At 40.7% G+C, this 20,163-nt stretch overlaps 1 protein-coding gene across 5 annotated transcripts in view; it reads right to left on the bottom strand.

The window, feature by feature from the left end:
* NAV2 (neuron navigator 2) overlaps positions 1-20,163 on the bottom strand; it is a 419,911-nt gene that overhangs the window by 82,691 nt on the left and 317,057 nt on the right. For all 5 annotated transcript variants that reach the window (XM_069857433.1, XM_069857429.1, XM_069857431.1 and 2 more), the window contains 2 exons: positions 18,748-19,137; positions 3,481-3,603 (listed from right to left, as the gene is read on the bottom strand). In XM_069857433.1, coding sequence (XP_069713534.1) covers positions 3,481-3,603; positions 18,748-19,137 — 513 coding nt within the window. The remainder of the gene's footprint in view (positions 1-3,480; positions 3,604-18,747; positions 19,138-20,163) is intronic.

The following is a 20,163-nucleotide window of genomic DNA, read 5'->3' as shown; positions in this document are numbered from 1 at the left end:
CTTCATCCAGTGTACCATAAGTATCCCCCAAATTATGTGCACAGTAACAAGAATCGTAAAAAACCAAACCAGTATTAGTGTGCCCACTGAATGAGTTCACATGCAAGCCACAAATTTAAAAAGCACCTGGTACCCATGGGAGACAATTTTAACACATTTATCTCTGACCTCTTCTCCTTGTCAAGGGAGTTCTAGAGAGCATCTTCAATACATAAACCAGAGTATTAAAATAACAACTCTGGGGGATATTAAAAGCCATAGATTCAATGAAGAGACAGCCTTTACAGGCTGTAATAATTTGCTCCCTCTCCCTAGTTAATCCCTCCCTGTTAGGCCAGCAATGAATCATCCATCTCTCTCTTTTCTACAGCACACAGACACCATATCATGCCTTTCCTTCAATTTTTTCCTCTGGCTCTTAGGTATTGACCAATTGATAACAACTGCTCTTCAGCTTGTGTTTAGAAATGAACGTTCTTGCTTCTGTTTTAAAGCTGATGACTGTCACTGTAGTGAAAGATCTGAACCATGATATAAAAACACTCTTGGGAGCTCATGTTCAACACTTGAGCCATGTTTTGCCTACAGTGGACCAATGCTGTAGCTGTTCGAAGTACCAAGACAATGCAAACTGCTACCTGATGAGACAGGTCCTTTACAGCCAGAAGCTGGGAAGACCTTTTTATGCCGTACGCTCTTATGCAAAGACAAGTAATGCATGAAACCTCAAATTAAATCGTAGAAATGAAACAATACAAGTTAATCATGCTCAGAAGTAGTTATTTAAGCACTTCTTCACTGAGGATTGTTTTCCAAAGTCATATAGACATTTCCCTAAGGTCTATTAGTCAGTACTACAGTTACTCCTGACAAGCTCACACTGATTAATATAGTCTCCTGTCCTATTCACAAGGATATGATAAATCAGCATAGGTCTGAATTATCTTCTCTAAATCATAGGTTATACAAAGCAAGCAATTACAGAAAGATTTACTCAAATCTACATTTCAAATTTCTTCCCTTTTCTCTATATGCATGTGTAAATGCAAGTTATATATATGAAAGTAAGGGCAGAATTCAGTCTCAGATCAAGGCGCTGTGCCTAAAAATGTGAAATCCACTAAAAGAACCAGATGGTACACATCAAGAACATATACAGAAAGGAGAGAAAAGCATAGGTGGCTAATTTGCAACCTTTTAAAAAATCAGAAACTAAATAAAAAGGCATTTTTAGTGCTTTTTTTCATTAAAAATGCCTTTTTTTTCTATGCAGACAGAAATTGTCTTGAAGTGAATAAGCTCAGCTGTGTTGTGCAGTGATTCCATTAACCTTGCAATCAAGCATTAAAATAAATTGCCTTGTTTGGATTTTCCTGCTGCAGGGGAAAATTTACCTTCTAAGGTCCATGCTTTATGTCACCAGAGCCAACAAGTAAAAGCTTCTCAGCTAAACTTCTACACTTAATAACACAAGAAAGCAAGCAAGCAAGCAAGCACACTGCAAAAATTCCTCTGATAACAATGTAATGATTAACCTTATAGTCGAAGGTTCATAGCCGTTCATATTCCTCCTCCCATGCATTCAATTACCACCTGCTTTGAACAAGTTAAATGTAATCTTCATATGTTTTCTGGGTGTATTAATAAACTGACTTGGTATTCTTGCTTGCCTCCAGCCATAGAACGAAGAAAGCAATCAATTACTACACTGTTTTACTCAACTCCTTTTCCTTATCCCAGTTTTCACCCTGTAAAACTGCTGCTCAAACCATGATTAATTTTTTGTTTAAACTGCTCATCATGATCACCCAGCTACCAACAAAAAGCTATTTTTAAATCACTGTCAGAAAACTCTGACTTCCTGCATAAAGTGAGTAGGCTTGCAGTAGAAGTAGGACAGACTAAATCAAAACAACACATAATAATGTCACTGACTCTAGACCAAAGGTAATTTTTCTGTGATCCTGTGTTGCCAGCCATACAAAGTCTTCATTGTGTGTGAAGTTCATCCTCCCACATGAACTGAAAGAATGATTTCAAAGCTGAAAAAATTGATGTGAACTAGGGATTGCACTTCAGTGTGTCACAATCCCATTCCAAAAGGAATACGTTTAAACATACAAATAATCTCTCTTGTTGAATGTATGTAATTGGTCTTGATGCATGATGTCTTCAGGGAAGGAGTTTAGCAAATAAAGTGTGAGAGTAATTTACATGCCAAGAAAAAGTGTTGCAAGCACAGAAAATACTGGACGGGAGAAGGAATCAGTGATGAGGAATGCATCACTAGCTCTCCTGAAGACTGACTGTTACTTAAACAACAATATAATTTATATTAGACCAATTCTGTATTCTAAACAGAGAGCTTCTGTTAAAGTGGCAATGTTCTGAAGACACAGCAACAGATGGGAATGACACTTGATTGCTCTTCAGTTGCATCACCTGGTGCTTTCACCCACAACCAGGAACAAGCGCTGGGGCCAAGTACAGGTTTCTAGTTGCAAATTTCAGAGATACCAACTCCTGAAAAATTCAGGTATGTTTTACAACTGGCAAGCATATGTTGACACAGTAATTGAAACAGAAGTGAGATTTTCCAAGAGGTTTTAGTCGTTTTGTTTAGATTTACCATTCTGCTCTTTACTAACATCAGAGAACAACAAGCAAATTTAGTACGACTTTCTTTGAAAACAAAGCTAGATTCTCTATCACTTCTATTTCCTTAATAATCCATGCATGACTATCAATAAAGTATCAGTAATATCTAACTCAATCACTGCATTATGTCCCAGGAATGCATTCTTGATAACAAAATAAAAAGAGAAAAAAAACTTTAGTTCATAAATTTGTTCAAATGTGTAACTCAAAATCCACATTTTATACTCAGGGTCTTCTCACAGAAGATAAGGGATATGGTTAACTTACTACATCAACAGTAACAGTCATCCATCTTTGTGTCAGGAAGGGAAATAAGCAGCTATAGGCTGACACCACTGAAAGCACAAGTACTTAACCCATTTATGTCAACTGTAACGGAAGATACGTCTCGTTACTGTCCATCTCCCCTGCTTCCTTTATGACTGCACTCCCATAAATTATGGATTTTTAGTCCCCTAATTCTTGATCTTTGCCCTTGACCATTCACACTGAATGACCTGACTTGGAAGAATCAGTGAAGATAAGACAATTCCGTCTTTTTTTATTTCAAACACTATTCAAATAGAAGTTATACATTTTCTTTTTGTTGTGTTCTGTCTACTAAAGCCCAGACAAACTTTCAGCAAAGAAATCAGAAGATAAAGCCAGCATTTATCCCAGAACCTCTGCGAGCATATAACCTGAAATGCTTGGGAGAAGCTTATATCCACAGTCAGTATCTGAATTCTCAAAGCTATTTAATCTTAGAGATCAAATACGCATTAGGTAGAGTGCAAATCAAATGCACTACTATAGGCAAGTATTTGCTGAGTGAGACCTTACCTGTCAGCATCTCCGAGTCCCAGTGAAGTATTACGCTGCATCGTCTCCCGCACTGCAGCCATGCCATCAGGCAGCCGGTTTAGCCTTCGAGTGTACAGGCCTAGACCACCATCGGTCATGTACCTTTGAAAGAGCAAACCAAAATGTCACGTTTAGTAAAACAACAAAACTTTCAGACAGCATTGTAGCTCCTATCTTCTCCACGTTTTTAACTAGATTGCAATTTCCCCGCTTTTAACTTAAGAATGTTACTCGGAACATGAAGCAAGGAAACCTTCATTCTTGATGAGATGGGAGATACTTTTTGCCTCTCACCATTCTCTGTTACACCTTATGCTCTATCTTATCAGTAAGAACTGAATTTCAACACAACTGTGACAAACAAGAATACTAAACTTTCACTAAGCTTGCCTAGATGGAAGTAACATAATATTTGTCAATGCTATCATTAATTATACTTTCCTGTCCAAAAACTGCATGTTTGTACCATTCTGAACTCTGTTGTGTGGGCTGAAACATGATGGAAATCTCAACCCTTTTACAAGTTAACTGCAAAAACCACATTGAATTCTTCCTAGATTTTGTCGATCTTCCATGAACAATGAGTATACCAAGGTTTATGTGAGGAATCAAAGTTGCAGCAGGAATGACCTTTCAACCTTCGTTTTGCTCCTACATTGTATTCTGTCTGCACCTGTGACCTAGAAACATCTGCACATGTTACTGTTCTTAGATATTAAGGAGGTCCAGGTGTATATATGAAACTTCACAAATTGCTAACACAGCACATTTCTTACTTTCTAGTTTAGACAAACAAAAAAATTAATCTTAGGTGAAAAGAAATGATGTGGTGGACAAGAACAGATGTAGATAGATGTTGTTGATCACCCGGAACAATTCCTCACAGGAACGCAGAGTGTGTCATCCAGCATTTTTGCTGATGTCTGTACCAACGCAGACAGCAATACCCATCACTAATGTAACCTCTGGATGTGGTGGTAACCAAGTAAAGAAAGTTTTAAAAACCGAACAACTACCTACTACTCTGGTTCCGTTTATGAATAACATATTTTAATGTATTAATACTGAAATTAAGAAGTTACACCAGTCTTCCCTTCTTGAATAGTTTCTCAAGGCACTGCCCTACACCAACATCTCAATAGTGTTTTAAAATATTTTGTGGCCTTTCACAACAGTAATAAACAAGTTCCAAGAGTCAAAATAAAACAGGAGTATTTTTCTCTTGGTTTAGCTTCATTTCTTAAAGTGTTTCTGACCACAGATCTATGGGAGCGAGCTTTAAACTACAAAGGCAGGTCCCATTTGCCTCTCAAGAAGGTGGCATGGAGAGAGCTCTGTGCTACCACCACCAGTGCATCAACCCAGGTACCTCTGCATGAGCAGCGCCGACAGCTCTGTAAGCACACTGGATAAATTTTCACACACCTGACACTGGAATACCTCTAACAACTCACACACAACATACCTCACCGAGTTACGAGTTGAAGGATTGTATCCTCTTAATCCTTTAGCCACTCTTAGCGAACCGACAGTAGCGCACAAAATAACACCCAGATATGCAGGACACCTTCCTCTTGCTTAGCAAGGCACACAGCTCTCTCCCTAACAGAGAGACACCCTCATCGACACCAAGAAAGGACAGATGCTCCTCGCTGCAGCCAGCGATGCCTCTGCTGGCGAGATGTTACTGCAACTGATGTACTTTACCCAAGTCAAATTTGATTACTACATTTCTAAAATTGGGATGGTAACCAGTCAGCAAGCCCTGCACAATCTGCTGGTTAGCATTTCAGTTAGGTGTATAAACCTGTACAGCCCCTCCCCCAAGAACAACAAGGAGGGTCCCTGGGGAGACTGACTAAGAGGTTGTTAAGCCCTTTAAATCAGATACAAGAATATTCTCCATTCAGCAAATCTGTGGGGACATGATTCTCCAAACTCATAAACAAGGACTGTAAAAAGCACGAGGAGCAGTTTCACTGTAACTCACATAGAACGCGCCTGAGGTCTGTCATTCTAACTTTTGTTTGACATATTTTATAAGTATACTACTGTGGAAGAATATTTTTTTCCTTATGCTACTAAAATAAAAGGAAGGAAAAGAAAAGACAAGAAAAGTAGATCTTAAGACCATGTTGTTATACAAACACACAAACAGCATTCTGCAAAAACATCTAATGCAAATACGCCAATTGCTTTACTGCAGATACTTGTCTGCACACGAAACATGTTTCTATATGAATACCCCTTGTACATGTACTGGAAAATGCAGCTTTCAGCTTTGCTGTCAGGTTTCTGGCATGTGTCTAGTCCTTTGAGATCAAAGATCAACTTCAGCTGACATAGATGGGTCTCCATTCTTATTACTCTGAATATGTGAAAGGAAATATATTATTCTTAAGAGCTAGCCATGCTGAAATCAGCTGAAAGCCTTTTCACTGGCATTAGGAGCTTTTATCCTTTACATAGAAGCTCAGCAGATTAATTAGAATAATTCTGCAGTTGCTTCAAACTGACAACTAACAGTCAGATTTTCATTGGCTTTAAGCACTCATAAATCATACGTAAGTCAACGGAAGTTGGCCTTCGGCATCTTTGACAACTAGACCCTGAGTTTCTCTAACCAGAACCCAGTAAAAAAGCACAGACAGACAACAACTTTTACCCACAATACCAGTAGGACAGGTTTCTTGCATCCAAGAACAACATAAGACAGATTTTCTTATTTTGAAACAAGTTTATGTAATCATAGATTAAAAGCTCTAGATCCTATTTATTACATGTAATGTCTTCTACCCTGGAATGTTTCTTTCCAAACAGACGCCAAACCCAATTACATTTTAAGTCCTGCATGCAGAGGTGAAAGGTACTAGCTGCTAAATTCTGTGGAGACAAATGCATTTACAATAAATACACTTTAAAATAAATGAAAAAAATATTCTCTGATATGTATCGGTTAGTACAGAGGAGATTAAAAGCTACTTGTGCCATAAACCTCCAGCTGTTACTTTCTTTTCTTTCCTTTCCATCCCTTCAAGCTTAAAACTGCCTTGAGTCTCAGAAACCATCTTGTCTTTATGAAAACAACAGAATTATTGCTGCAGATTTTTGCTTTATGAGAAAGAAGAACGTAACGAAGATATTCTTCTGATAATCTTATAAGGTTTTACTCAAGGAGGAATAAAACCAGGAGATACTACCCTGCATACGTATAACTCTAGCAATACTCAATGCTACCTGAATATATTGTCCTATCATACACCTACATAATATGGAATGCCAGTATCCTACTCTCTCCTCTCCAATAACCCACTGCAGTCCAAACAACTGTATTAGGCCAGTTAATGATTAGCTGTGATTTCTTTGACTTCTCTTATTAAAAAATATGACAAACTTGTACTAGATGCCTTTCTAGCTTCATGAATTTTAACAATTCTGCAAGCACATTCAATGCAAAACCAAACACTTGGAAGTATTTTTCTAGCTGTCCCAAAATAAGGAAAAGTTGAAATACTTGACCTGGGGGAAAACAGATGCTTTAGGGATGGTACCGACAGCCAACGAGGATGACTGCCTTTAAGGAAGTAAAATATAGTAATACTTAACGAGCAGACGGCAAGATGGTAATGATGCTGGTTAAAAGCAGTTTCTAATCATTTCAGGAATTAATGCTTAATAGTCATCTTCATGGTTTTACTCTTTGTCAGCAAGCTAGCAGAATTAACGAAGCTTCTTTGAATATTAAGACTCCAGTCAAACAATAGCAGTATTGTGCACTTCTAACACACAACGGGAATGTACAGTGCACTTTCTAGGTGATACCTTTTTTTCTGTAAGAAAGTGGCTCCCTGTGCTGTATTACAGGCATAAATTTGCTTTGGAGTTCCCTAGATAACCTGGACCTTTAAGGTTCTCTTTTCTTTAGCCAAACACACCCGTTCTGTGCCTCTGAAATCTTGAATGCTGTAATAAGCCCTTCCAAGTGCAATATTTTTGGGGTACTTCTGATGCTGAAGTGATTTATTTCCCGCGTCTGAAAGGCACACGAAGAAACAAGGCTATGCCAGGGATCAGTAAAAACCAGTGGTTTGCGTCACTTCACTTCTGTCTGCACTCCCTACTTAAGCACATATACAGCCAACAGCACACCTGCTTTTATGGTCTGACAACTCTACCACTTCATATATATTCATTTCACCTCTTAAATGCACGAATATGAATTTTCCAATTTTGAAAACAGACAGCCAAGGGATAGGCATTCCTTACTTACTTAAGTACTAGGAAGAGAAGGAGCAGCAAACAGCACAACAGACTGGGCAAACCTACTCTGATCTGCTCAGCATCGCACGGCTCTGTAATCCCAAACACACAAGCAAGAGAGCAGCAACATGCTCCAAAACTGGAGCTGACTGGCAGCCCACGGGCTCCTGCCTTCCTCTTGGTGCTTTTGATTCAAGGTTATTTTGGAAATAGCTGCCCAGGTGCCTCTTGACAGAAGATTTGCCCAGGAGCCCAAGCGCTTGAAACTTGAAGAACAAAAAGCATGGAAGAATTACAGCTTTTGGCTTATTCCGTGTGTTAACATCCGCTTTGGCACTCTGAAGCGTTCACTTCTAGCCCCAGCAATAACACTGTTACCCTTCATGTTTTCCTTTAAATGTTTATCTTCACTACGCTTTATCTGCCTCATCATTAAAGTCACTTAAATGAGATCAAGAGATTTAACAAGCTTGGAGTATCAGAAGGAGGAGTCTAACTTTGCCAGTCGCTAAAAAATCAGCAGAAATTTCTCCACTGTAGTTCCTGAAATACAATAAAAGTGATCAAAACGATCCTGTTATTGTAACCAGGAATTTGTTCTAAATCTGACTTCAAAAGAAATGTTATACTAACAGCAGGATGATGACAACTCTGAACTTCCCAAGTTAGTACGATTTTGGTCTGTATTTTCCATCATGACACCGGAATTACACCATGTGTTCTTTCCTCATGTTTTCCCCCTAAATCTTTCCATCCATTATTCTTACCTGACCACTCACCATTAAAATGTTAAAATGACCACTCACCACCACATCAGCACAGTACTTCATCTCTAACCAAAATGTTGAACGCATACCCTGTGTATAAGCCTATGTCTGGTTTAAATTGCATTCTTTGATCCACGTGAATTTCAAGGGCATTCAGGAATAAGATTAGGTGATGTTTGAATATAGGTTACAGTTTAAAACATTTCTTCATCTTACTCTTGAACAACTTCAGTGCATTACAACCCTCTCCCCCATGTGTAATATCTTTTTAAATAAGCAGGTGAACTGTGCTTGGACTGCTAATAGAATACCCCAAACCCTAACATTAGGCCAAATATTACATTTCAGGCTCACAGAAGCACAAACCTATTGCTCATTTCATTAAAAATATAATTTTATATTGAAGGCAGTGTAGAATTTATAAATTAATAGACTTTTACTAATAATCAGTAACTATCTGCAATTAGCAAACTAATCAATGACCTATGAATTGTTCTGAAGATGCTAAAACCCAAACATGGGAAGTCCAGAAAAATACAATAAATCACTTGCAGTTTCAAAAATCCTCATCACTGCTGGGAAGAAGGATATACTTTTTCCACTAACAGGTAAGATGGGAAAAATGAGATTATGCAAAACTTAGTAAGTATATTTTAGTTTTACAGTTTACTTGGGGAAACTTCTGACCTGTCAGTCAATAATAAGGTGAACAGTAGCTGCTTATTCACACTGTCCAAACCAGTCTAGAAGCAAAACAACTTCAGCCTCATTAACTACTTAGAACTTTTTCGGGGCGGGGGGGTGTGAGGGGGAGTGGAAAGAAGATATCTACTGGAAGAAGTGGCTTCTGCAGGCTCGTTACCACAAACCTTGCCTTTTCTAAGGGAAGCAATTCCAAGGACAGTATAGCCTGCAAAGGACTTGGGTGGCTGGCTGCCACTATAGGTCAAATTTCATTTATACCACATCTGTTCCCTCCAGGGCACTGGCTTCTCACAGAGTTTCTGAAGAAACTAGTTTCCTGTGGAATTAGCAGTCTTACATGTAGTTCAAGAGAAACTGTTAGTATGTAAGAACGTTAGACTGAAAGAAAGCACCTTTCACATTGCAGCATTGCTGTTTCGAAGGAGACACTTCTAGTATTTGATCGTCTTTCCAACAGTCCCTCAACCTGTCTGCCAAATACACCTTAAGCTTAAATTCATCATGTTCTCAAGGAAGAAGCTTGCTCCACCATCATTTTTAAAACTCCTTCACAAATCTAGTCAGCCCATCCAAGATGATGACAGGGATTAGGCACTGAAAAGCATCCATTTAAGGTAACCAGACTTTCAAAAGCCAGAGTTAGAGTAAGATTATGCTACTATTTTCATATCAAATATTACTACTGTTTTATTTTCTCTTTGCTTGCCTTAATTTCTCTCCCCTTCTTTGGGCTGTTTATGAGAAGAAAGGACAGGTTACAGCTTTACTTATTACTCTTCATCTGTCTTGGGGTTGAATGGCCCTTCAGAAATGAATGGAGCACTGTATCTTGGAGGAGAATTCTGGCTACAGCAATGAGACTTCAAATGCAAGTATTAACTATTAACAGCTGCCAAAAGCAAGCTCCAAAGAAGCTGGGGGATTAACATACGTACAAGAACACAGCCAGACCTGAGATAACTCATGGAAAGAGACTAGGACAGATCCTCCCAGATTGTGATCACAGAGGAATTTGGGCAGTGACTCTTCAATGACTTTGCTAGGAGACATGAGGGCTTCATTACAGTATTAGGAGTCGTTAGGATTAGAACAATTTTCCCTTTGTAACCAAATGACCAGTAAAAGCTTAACTATTTTTAAGAAGCAATCTTGCTTAACTATATTTCTTGTCATTTCCCACATTTTTCCCAAACGATATCTTTAAAGCTGAGCTGGTTTAGTTCAACATGGTGAGGCCATCGATTTAGTCCTGAACTGTGTGACCTAGAGGTCTTGGATCAGGACTGTGAACACTGTTTGTATGCAGGACTTAGGCCATAGCAGGTGTTAAATCTGGGGGTTATGCCATAGCCCAACTCCACGTCCAGCATACCCGGGTTAAAGGTGATTAGCACAAAAACGTAATTGAAAAAATTGCTTCCTTCTGTGTCTGAGGGGATTAAAATCCACATTACTCAATCTTACAGAAGAATTCATTCATCAGCTGGACTAACCTAACACTGATGCCTGACTCGATGCTTTCCAGATGATGGAAAAGGGCATCAGGTACCCACCTTACTGGAGTTGGGCCAGCAGGCAGTGAAGCCCAAGTTCTTCATTACGCTGGAAGGTTCATGCATATAGAATCACAGAATCACCAGGTTGGAAAAGACCCATCGGATCATCGAGTCTAATCATTCCTATCAAATACTAAACCATGCCCCTCAGTGCCTCGTCCACCCGTCCCTTAAATGCCTCCAGGGAAGGTGACTCCACCACCTCCAAGGGCAGCCTGTTCCAGTGCCCAATGATATGAAGGAGAGCAAATCACAGCACAGCCATTGTGTCATTTAGAAGGAAGGACTGAGCCCTGTGGTTCCAATTCCTAAATGATTTCTGAAACCCACCCAGTCGTGTGCTGACATAGAATGAATGATTCCACCCTGGAAGAAGACCCCAGAGATGATAATCTGTCATAATCAGGTAGACAATACCAGAAAACATGCAAGAGGTCAAATCCTTTCAGGTGTACAAATGCCACTGTGGACTCAAGCGAACTGTAAGTGGTAACTCATGACTTGAGAGAAAATGATGAGAACCACCAAGCACAGGCTGCCTGACCAGAACAAGGAGAAGATCCACTAGAACCAGGCAGCTGTTCAGTGGGGTTCTGCATAGGCCAATTTTAATTGAAATGCCTAAAATCCTTTCTCAGATCACAGAAAACATGTAGTATCATATAAATAAGCTATAGAAAAAAAGATCCATTCTGCACTGTCCTCCTAAATTTTGTAGGAAGGGGTACGATGTGTGACCAAAGAGCAGTAACGAGGAAAGCAGTAACCTGCTTTCCTACAGGTTCTTAGCAGGGTCAGCAGCGGAGGAAGAGTTATTCCACAGCAATTTTAGACTCAGTCAAGCCTCCTCCTTCTCTGCAGATGATCCAGATGGACAAAGTGTGTATGACTGCATCTCCCTCTGCTGGCTGGCCCCAGAGCAGGACCGTGTTTTATCCTTTAGAAGCCGTCCTTTTGCTCAAGTTACAAAAAGCTGTTGGCACCGAAGCAGCAGTTCAAGCACTGCTGAGGTGTTTATTACAGAAACAACCCCAGAGTGGGATATGGGCCTGATCGCCTTCTATGACAAAGTGACCCGGCTACTGGATGAGGGAAAGGCTGTGGATGTGGTCTTCCTGGACTTCAGCAAAGCCTTTGACACAGTTTCTCACAGCGTTCTGCTTGAGAAACTGTCAGCCTCTGGGCTGGACAGGCACACACTCTCCTGGGTGGAAAACTGGTTGGATGGCCGAGCCCAGAGAGTGGTGGTAAATGGTGTGAAATCCAGCTGGAGGCCAGTGACAAGTGGGGTTCCCCAGGGCTCAGTGCTGGGTCCAGCCCTGTTCAATGTCTTCATCAATGATCTGGATGAAGGCATCGAGTGCACCCTGAGCAAGTTTGCGGACGACACTAAGCTGGGTGGAAGTGTCGATCTGCTGGAGGGTCGGGAGGCTCTGCAAAGGGATCTGAACAGGCTGGACCGCTGGGCAGAGTCCAATGGCATGAGGTTTAACAAGGCCAAATGCCGGGTCCTGCACTTGGGGCACAACAACCCTATGCAGTGCTACAGACTAGGAGAAGTCTGTCTAGAAAGCTGCCTGGAGGAGAGGGACCTGGGTGTGTTGGTTGACAGCCGACTGAATATGAGCCAGCAGTGTGCCCAGGTGGCCAAGAAGGCCAATGGCATCTTGGCTTGTATCAGAAACGGCGTGACCAGCAGGTCCAGGGAGGTTATCCTCCCTCTGTACTCGGCACTGGTGAGACCGCTCCTCGAATCCTGTGTTCAGTTCTGGGCCCCTCACCACAAGAAGGATGTTGAGGCTCTGGAGAGAGTCCAGAGAAGAGCAACAAAGCTGGTGAAAGGGCTGGAGAACAGGCCTTATGAGGAGCGGCTGAGAGAGCTGGGGTTGTTTAGCCTGGAGAAGAGGAGGCTGAGGGGTGACCTCATTGCTCTCTACAACTACTTGAAAGGACGTTGTAGAGAGGAGGGTGCTGGCCTCTTCTCCCAAGTGACAGGGGACAGGACAAGAGGGAATGGCTTCAAGCTCCGCCAGGGGAGGTTTAGGCTAGACGTTAGGAAAAAATTCTTTACAGAAAGGGTCATTGGGCACTGGAACAGGCTGCCCAGGGAGGTGGTTGAGTCACCTTCCCTGGAGGTGTTTAAGGCACGGGTGGACGAGGTGCTGAGGGATATGGTTTAGTGTTTGGTAGGAACGGTTGGACTCGGTGATCCGGTGGGTCTCTTCCAACCTGGTTATTCTGTGATTCTGTGATATGGTATTTTGGTAGGCATTAACAATAGGACAGTATGTACAAGCCAGCAAAAAATACAACACAGCTTGGGAGTTTGTTTTACTCATAAACCTCCACATGACTTAAGGTGACCCTTTTTAGCAGTACATTGAATAAAAAGCTTGATTCCAGCTGATCTCTAAGGTTATGATTTATAAACCTAGGGTGTCTTCCTATGCTGAATTCTACAGTGCAAGAAAAATTCTATGAGGTCATGTTATCTGACATAGCATTTGTGATAAATCACCAAATATTGTTTTACTGATGAAACCAACAACAGAACTATTCCCAAACTGAGTGGACTATCTAAGAATATTTAAAGTAATACACAATATTTACAATTTTGGACATACATATGTCACATTCTAATCATATCTCCTGGAAAAATCTTTAAATACAGTTCATAGAATCATAGGATGGTTTGGGTTGGAACAGATCTTAAAGATCATCCAGTTCCAACTGCACTGCCATGGGCAGGGACACCATCTTCAACTCGGTCAGGTTGCTCAAAGCCCCATCAAATGGGGCCTTGAACACCTCCAGGGATGGGCCAGCCACAACCTCTTTGGTCAACCTGTGTCAGTGCCTTACCTACCTCTCAGTAAAAATTTCATCCTAATATCCAATCTAAATCTCCCCTCTTACAGCTTAAAACTGTTGCCCCTCACCCTATCTCTGCACTCCCCGATCAAGAGCCACTTTACTGTTCTTGGAATAAAAATATTATTTTGATTTAAACACTGCCATATCTTTTTCTTTTCCTCCTCACAGCACCAGGATATCTACGACTAAATTAAAAAGCCAGTTCTGATCCAGTTTCAACATAGTTTACCAAGAAGTGAAAAATTAAGGTTTCCTATTATCATTTAATAAAATTTAGAGTTTGCTTGCCAGACCTGTTCATTATTTGTGCTAAGTCTCTATTTACCATATATAGCTACTATTCTGCAAAGCTAGAGATCAAAATGTATGAAGCCAGTCCTAGCAAGACAGAAGGCAGTTCAAATAAACACTCTGCTCAAACAGAGAAGAAAAATAAAATAAACCTCCTAATGATTCTTAGTCATGTTGAAGTGTTACAGCCATACAAGGAAAGTTTTACCCATCCACTGTATTTTGATGAAATCTTATCACTAAAATCATATCATTTGAAGCTCAGTGTCCAGTAAAGTGACTAACTCTAAGCATACAGAAAAAAATACAGTCATAATCGCCATGACGAAAAATAGGTCAGAAAAGACTAGAGTTAGCATTGAATCAATGAACAGAGTGAACCAGGATTAGCTCCTGATTTCTTGCTGCCACATTACCTGGAGCAGCAACCATTCCTCTTGCAGACAGCTTAGAAAGAAATGGTTTCTCTTAACTACTGTTACCAAGAACAAGTTTTCATGAGCACCAAATTGCATAATCCTGCTTTTCATTCTCTAAATCCTAAGCTCCAGCAAAGGACTGTTACGTCCCATAGGACCCTGACACCTGGAAAAAACATGTCACTGTCCGATCAATAGTACAAAATTAAGCAACTGAGCCACAAGAATCTGGCAAGTATCAATCACACTACTCAACATGCAGTAGGATCAGTCCTTGGTTTCAGCTCTTCTTTGCCTTATAATAGATATAACTGCTGAATTTCAGCCTACAATGGAACCCTGTTGCTGTGATAGTTTTGGTCCTTGTTACTCAAGGGTAGACAAGCCTCATGTACCACAAACATGATTTTTTCTGCCTAGGGAACAGTACTTTTGTGTGGGTTTAATTGACCTGTGCAGAAGCAAGGGCTAAGCTTGATTCCCCACAGCTCAGAGGGTCCTGCGCCCCCTTTTAGCATCCTTTCATCAGTGCTCCCAAGTCACCTGCTTGTAGTGCTTGTAGAAAGATCCCCTGGGAGCATAAAGCTTGAATAAACAAGAAGGAATCACAATCCCATGAGCATCACACGCACAAACACATTAAGAGGGTGTGGAAACAGAGATCTGGTATGGGAAGGTATTGGCCCCAAAGCAACAAATAAATGAGGAGGTTAATGAAATAGTAAAAAGTCTCAACATCCCCCTGCAACTCTCCAACAGCTGCTGCACCTGCATAAGTTCACTGCAGGCAGAATTTTAGCATAGAGCCCCTGAACGTCATACACAGGCTGAGCCCTTCTCTGCTCACCTAATAGCTGAGGGAGCAGTTCACTGCTAGGCTGGGGAAAGCAAGGGCTGAAAGGGTCACTAGGTGACATTTATTGATGAGACACTCAAAAAGACTGAGCTGGGTGCACCCTGAAGCCCAGTCTGGCACACAACAGACCTACAATCCACACACGGGGCTGCTCCCATCGGCCCCGCCTTGAAATCCAGGCTCTGGGGTGGAAGAGCTGTCAAATCATCAGTTCTACATTTTGTTGGAACATAGCTGGAACAGCCATGCTTCTGCAAAAAAGAAAAAAAAAATTTGTTTTGACAAGCTGTGTTTGTGGACATCACAGCCATTTCCTGAGAAAATCCGACCAGCGCTAATCAGTACATCCACGTTGTTATTTCTGCATAGAAAGCCGTACATTAGGGTAATGAAAACAGAGGTAGAAGATTAATTAAATTAAAAGAAAATAATTTTAAAAGGCCTTCCTGACACACAGCTCTGTTGCTCCATTCCAAAGGCAGATAAAAAGGAAATTATATCTCATTACAGAGAAGGGCAGGGGGAGGGTGGAAATGACAAAAAGAGGTAGGAATATGTATGCTAGTAGCTAAAAGGAGACTGAAGTGGCTAAAACCTTCTAAACAGCCCCTGAAAAACCTGTGAGAGTTAAAACACACACACACACCCCCTCCAACAGTCTTTGGGGTGAGAGGGGTTTGGGCTGTGAGGTGCTGTTTTCTGATGAGGCTCTGAAACCCCGAGCTCAGGCAGCCACTGAAGGAGCTTAGGTGGGTGCTTGCTCCCAGTCCTGCTGCTTTGTCATTCAATTGATATTTTAGCTCCCACAATAAGACCACTTCTTACCTTTGATCCACCCTCTGGAGACTTTCCTAGTTTAAGAGATATTTTCTGCCCATTTGGAAGAGATACTCTTTTCTAACCCTAGGAAAGCAATCCTGGTGTCTGCCAGAGCTCTGCTTGAGCAGCCTTATTAACGGAGGCCAAACGAAACTTCCCATGACCCAGTACATTTCAGAGAAAGCACCAGGATCACAGGGCTAAAATAGTTTATCTTGGCTATTGGATTTATTTTGGCTGCAACAAGTATTTTGGCTTCCTTCCCTATCAGTTTGCCAAGGAAAACACAGATCCAAGGTTTTCAGACGGCAGGATTGTAGCAATTCTGAAAAATGACAAAGTGAAACACATACCAGCTAAGAAAGAGCTATTCATGCTATAAATGCCCTCTTGTGCTGCTTTCCGCATCCTGTAACTCAGCTTCTGGAAACGTTGGTCCTGTTCACCCTAACACTGATCTCAGAGATTCATTCTGCACCAAGTCACACAGATACTTTCTTTACAAGTAAACTCTCCAATTTCTGAGAAGTGCAGTACTCCTTTCCCACAAAACCACAACACTATCTTACCTTTTTTTATTAGTAGTAATAAACTGACATAGGGGAAGATGAATCATTAAACAAGCCATCACAACATCCGTTCATACTGAAGATGGCAATCCAGAATGCTCAGGTGTCAGTGAGATTCACCAAAGATAACATCCTCATTTATTATCTCTCTCCATTAATATTGGTATTATATCCAATGCTGTTACTGCAATTCAATACTGCATACTCCCTTCTGGGGGAATCCACACAAAAAATTACGCTCCACAGACTATTTAACCCCAAGATTGCAGGGCTGCTCCCAGGAACTCACTGTAAATGCCCATCAGTGCAGTAATGATAAGACCTCTAAAGCCCCCAGCCTCTAAACTGCCACAACCTGGCAATGAAGTTGGATCTTTTTGACGATGGATTGACCTACAATACAGATTCTGCCCTCGGAACTTAGTCAATGGCTACAATAGTGCTATATAAATCAATGAGCTAACTTACATTATTTAGTGTAATAGCCTTTTGTAGCTAAAGGCAAAGCATATGAAAAAGACAGATTTCTCTGGAAATATCATTCATAAGCTTAACAGCTTTCTTATTCTTTTCTTTTCCTCAGCCTGGAACCTGAACCTTGTACATTGAGTAAAGATTACAAAGAGTGGGGCTGCTCTGGCATATAAGCAGCAGAAGCCTAAGCTGACACAACTCTGCCAGGGACCCTTATCAGCTCATACTCCAGATGTTTTATAGAAACCACCACACTGCTCAAAACTTATTTTCCTCACTTCTAGACCAAAATTACAGCCATGAGTTTGAATAAAAGTTGTAGTCCAGAAGAAAAGCAATAACTGTTACTACAATAAACACTGCATAACTTTGGTGTAAGTTGATTTATTTGTGGAAAATACAAGGCGCTTCAGGGATATGATGCATTATTAATTCAGCAACAGCTACTGATGCTTTATCTGAAATAGAATTTTATACTGTTTCTTTGCATCAGCTTCTTTACCATATGCTTTCATTATGAAGAATTAAAAATAAAGTGTCTGACTTCTCAAAAAGGACAACATGAAAACATTCCAATATTCACAATGGACAGGGTTAGCTGAGGTTTTCAGATTGCATAACTTAACTGGTTAAGTTGAATCATAGAATAACCAGGTTGGAAGAGACCCACCGGATCATTGAATCCAACCATTCCTATCAAACACTAAACCATGTCCCTCAGCACCTCGTCCACCCGTGCCTTAAACAGCTCCAGGGAAGGTGAATCAACCACCTCCCTGGGCAGCCTGTTCCAGTGCCCAAGTTGGTGACAGAGCAGCTGGATTCCATCCTTCTAGTTCGGTAAGAGACACTAAATCTTCCAAATAAGCCAATGCTACAAGAAATGTCACTTACAAAAAAATAAGAGCAAAGCAAGGGATTTAACATGGCCAGACAGGGGGAAGGCTGTCACAAAACCAAACCCGCCATTTACATCTCAATGATCAGTTTTAACATCTATCTAGTGCTGATGCACTTGAGCTAAAGAAAAGACTGCACTTTCTAAAAAGAATTGAAAACAGACATACTGACTTGAATAGTGCATTTGGAGCAAAGAACAAATGCTTTTTCCAGTCAAGGCAGAGGTAATATGTTGATGTTAGACCTTGTTAGTAATTGTCTATCAGTTCATATTTCTGCACACTAACTTGTTCTTTAGACTTTGCTTTGCGTGGAGAACTATTTTACCCTACACAGAGGTGTAAACTCATGCCCTTCCTGTGAACTGTGTTCCCTAAAAGTTCAAACAGCCAAAGGGTTTAACAGTATAGCAAATGCCTCACTCTCCCCATCTTGTGGGCATAAACGAATGTTGCAGCAGGTGTTTGACAGGGCCACAATGAACTCATGATTCAGGAAAACATTTCATCATGTGCACAAGTATCTTCTTACATCTTTTTGTAACATGCACGTAAAACTCAGATCATGCACTTAAATCCCCCTGACTAAATTAACTGTAGTAATGAGCTGTCACTCTTAAATGATTCCTAAAACCAGTAGAATATCTTTGTTGCTTTTTCTTTTATTGCTCCTAATAATCACAGGAATAAAGCGCCATTTAACATAATGCAAGAATCACAAAATATTGTATTTAATAAGAAAAATAAAGACACTTACCCACTCGTGATGTCATCAGTTCTGATATTCTTGCCCAGCACATCCCCATCGCTCATGTAGCCGGTGGCATCCATGGTGATGCCTTCCAGATCGATTTCATCACTTCCCTTGTCTGAGATGTCCACGTGGCAGACACTGCTACCGCGGGACGCTAGTTGCCTCCGCAAAGGTGCTGAATACATGTAACGTCCTGACTCTGTATTGATGAAGCGGCTGGCATTCCCTCGCGGAGGGTACCCATTTCCCATGGATGGAGCGTCGCCTGCCTGCAGGCGGGGGCTGGACTGCCCCAGTCTCCACGATAAGGGGGTTGGTCGTCCTGTCAAGCTGAGGATGCTGCGGCCACTTATCTCAGTAGTGACGTTGGTGTCAAATGTAGTTTCCAATGTGCTTAAGAAAAGAAATGCATTTGATTAAATGCAGCCTTATAAACCATGAGGTTTCAGTTGATTAAGCAACCCTACATTCCAAATATTTCCAAGTTACAGACTGTAAATAGTGGTGTTAACAGAATTTACCTGCTACAACGCCTTGAGAGAGTTGGGTCTACTCCTCCAACACTGTTCTTAAATAACGATGCTCTTGCACTAAGGCCACTAAATGTTCAACATATATGTGAGAACACTTAAGCAAGAACTTTTTAATGGATTACCCACAGTATCAAAGCGTCACTTTTTCATCTGCAGTCATACATAACTCTATTATACCATGGTTTTGCCACTCTAGGCAAAGGAGCAGGATAGTAAGCTGACTAAAGGAAAAACCAGCCGAAGGACTATTTTTCTGAAACTTTTTTTTTTTTGGCAGCATCCCTGAAAGCCTTAATACTCTGGAGACATGTCCAGCACCAAATGGTAGCTTTCGCTATACTGAGGAAAGGATTAAATGCAAAAATTAAGAAGAAAGGCAAAAGAGATTTATTTCTATAAATATATTTTATATATTGAGGACTTGAATATGTTTCTCAAAGTATTTATTGTATTTATACAGAGCTCTGGTTACAAAAACATTTTAGGTCACAGCCTGTAAATACAGTTTTTGACAAGCATCAGCTATGTGAAATCTTCCATTCTCCACATTTGAAACTGTTAATATGTTCCAACAGTAATGCTAGTATGGTCTGAGAATGGTGCAATCATTTATCTCGGTAGTGACAGTGGTGTCAAAAGTATTTTCCAATGAGCTTAAAATGCATTTGATTAAATGTAGACTGCTAATCAGAACCTTAAGAATGAGACTGCCACACCATGAGATTTCAGGTGATGTGCAGAGATTGCAAGACCTTGCATTCTGAACACCTGCAGCTAATTCTGTTGCAGCTAATCCATAGCTTCAACTTTTTACCCACATCAACTCCCCTTTTCCTTTCCTGCTCAACTAACACAGTGTTATTTCTTTTTTATTGTAGAATTCATT

This window comes from Phaenicophaeus curvirostris, chromosome 5, assembly GCF_032191515.1.
Source record: "Phaenicophaeus curvirostris isolate KB17595 chromosome 5, BPBGC_Pcur_1.0, whole genome shotgun sequence".
NCBI classification, from domain to species: Eukaryota; Metazoa; Chordata; class Aves; order Cuculiformes; family Cuculidae; genus Phaenicophaeus; species Phaenicophaeus curvirostris.
The sequence above is the reverse complement of the archived record's forward strand: the minus strand, read 5'-3'. Positions and strand labels throughout refer to the sequence as shown.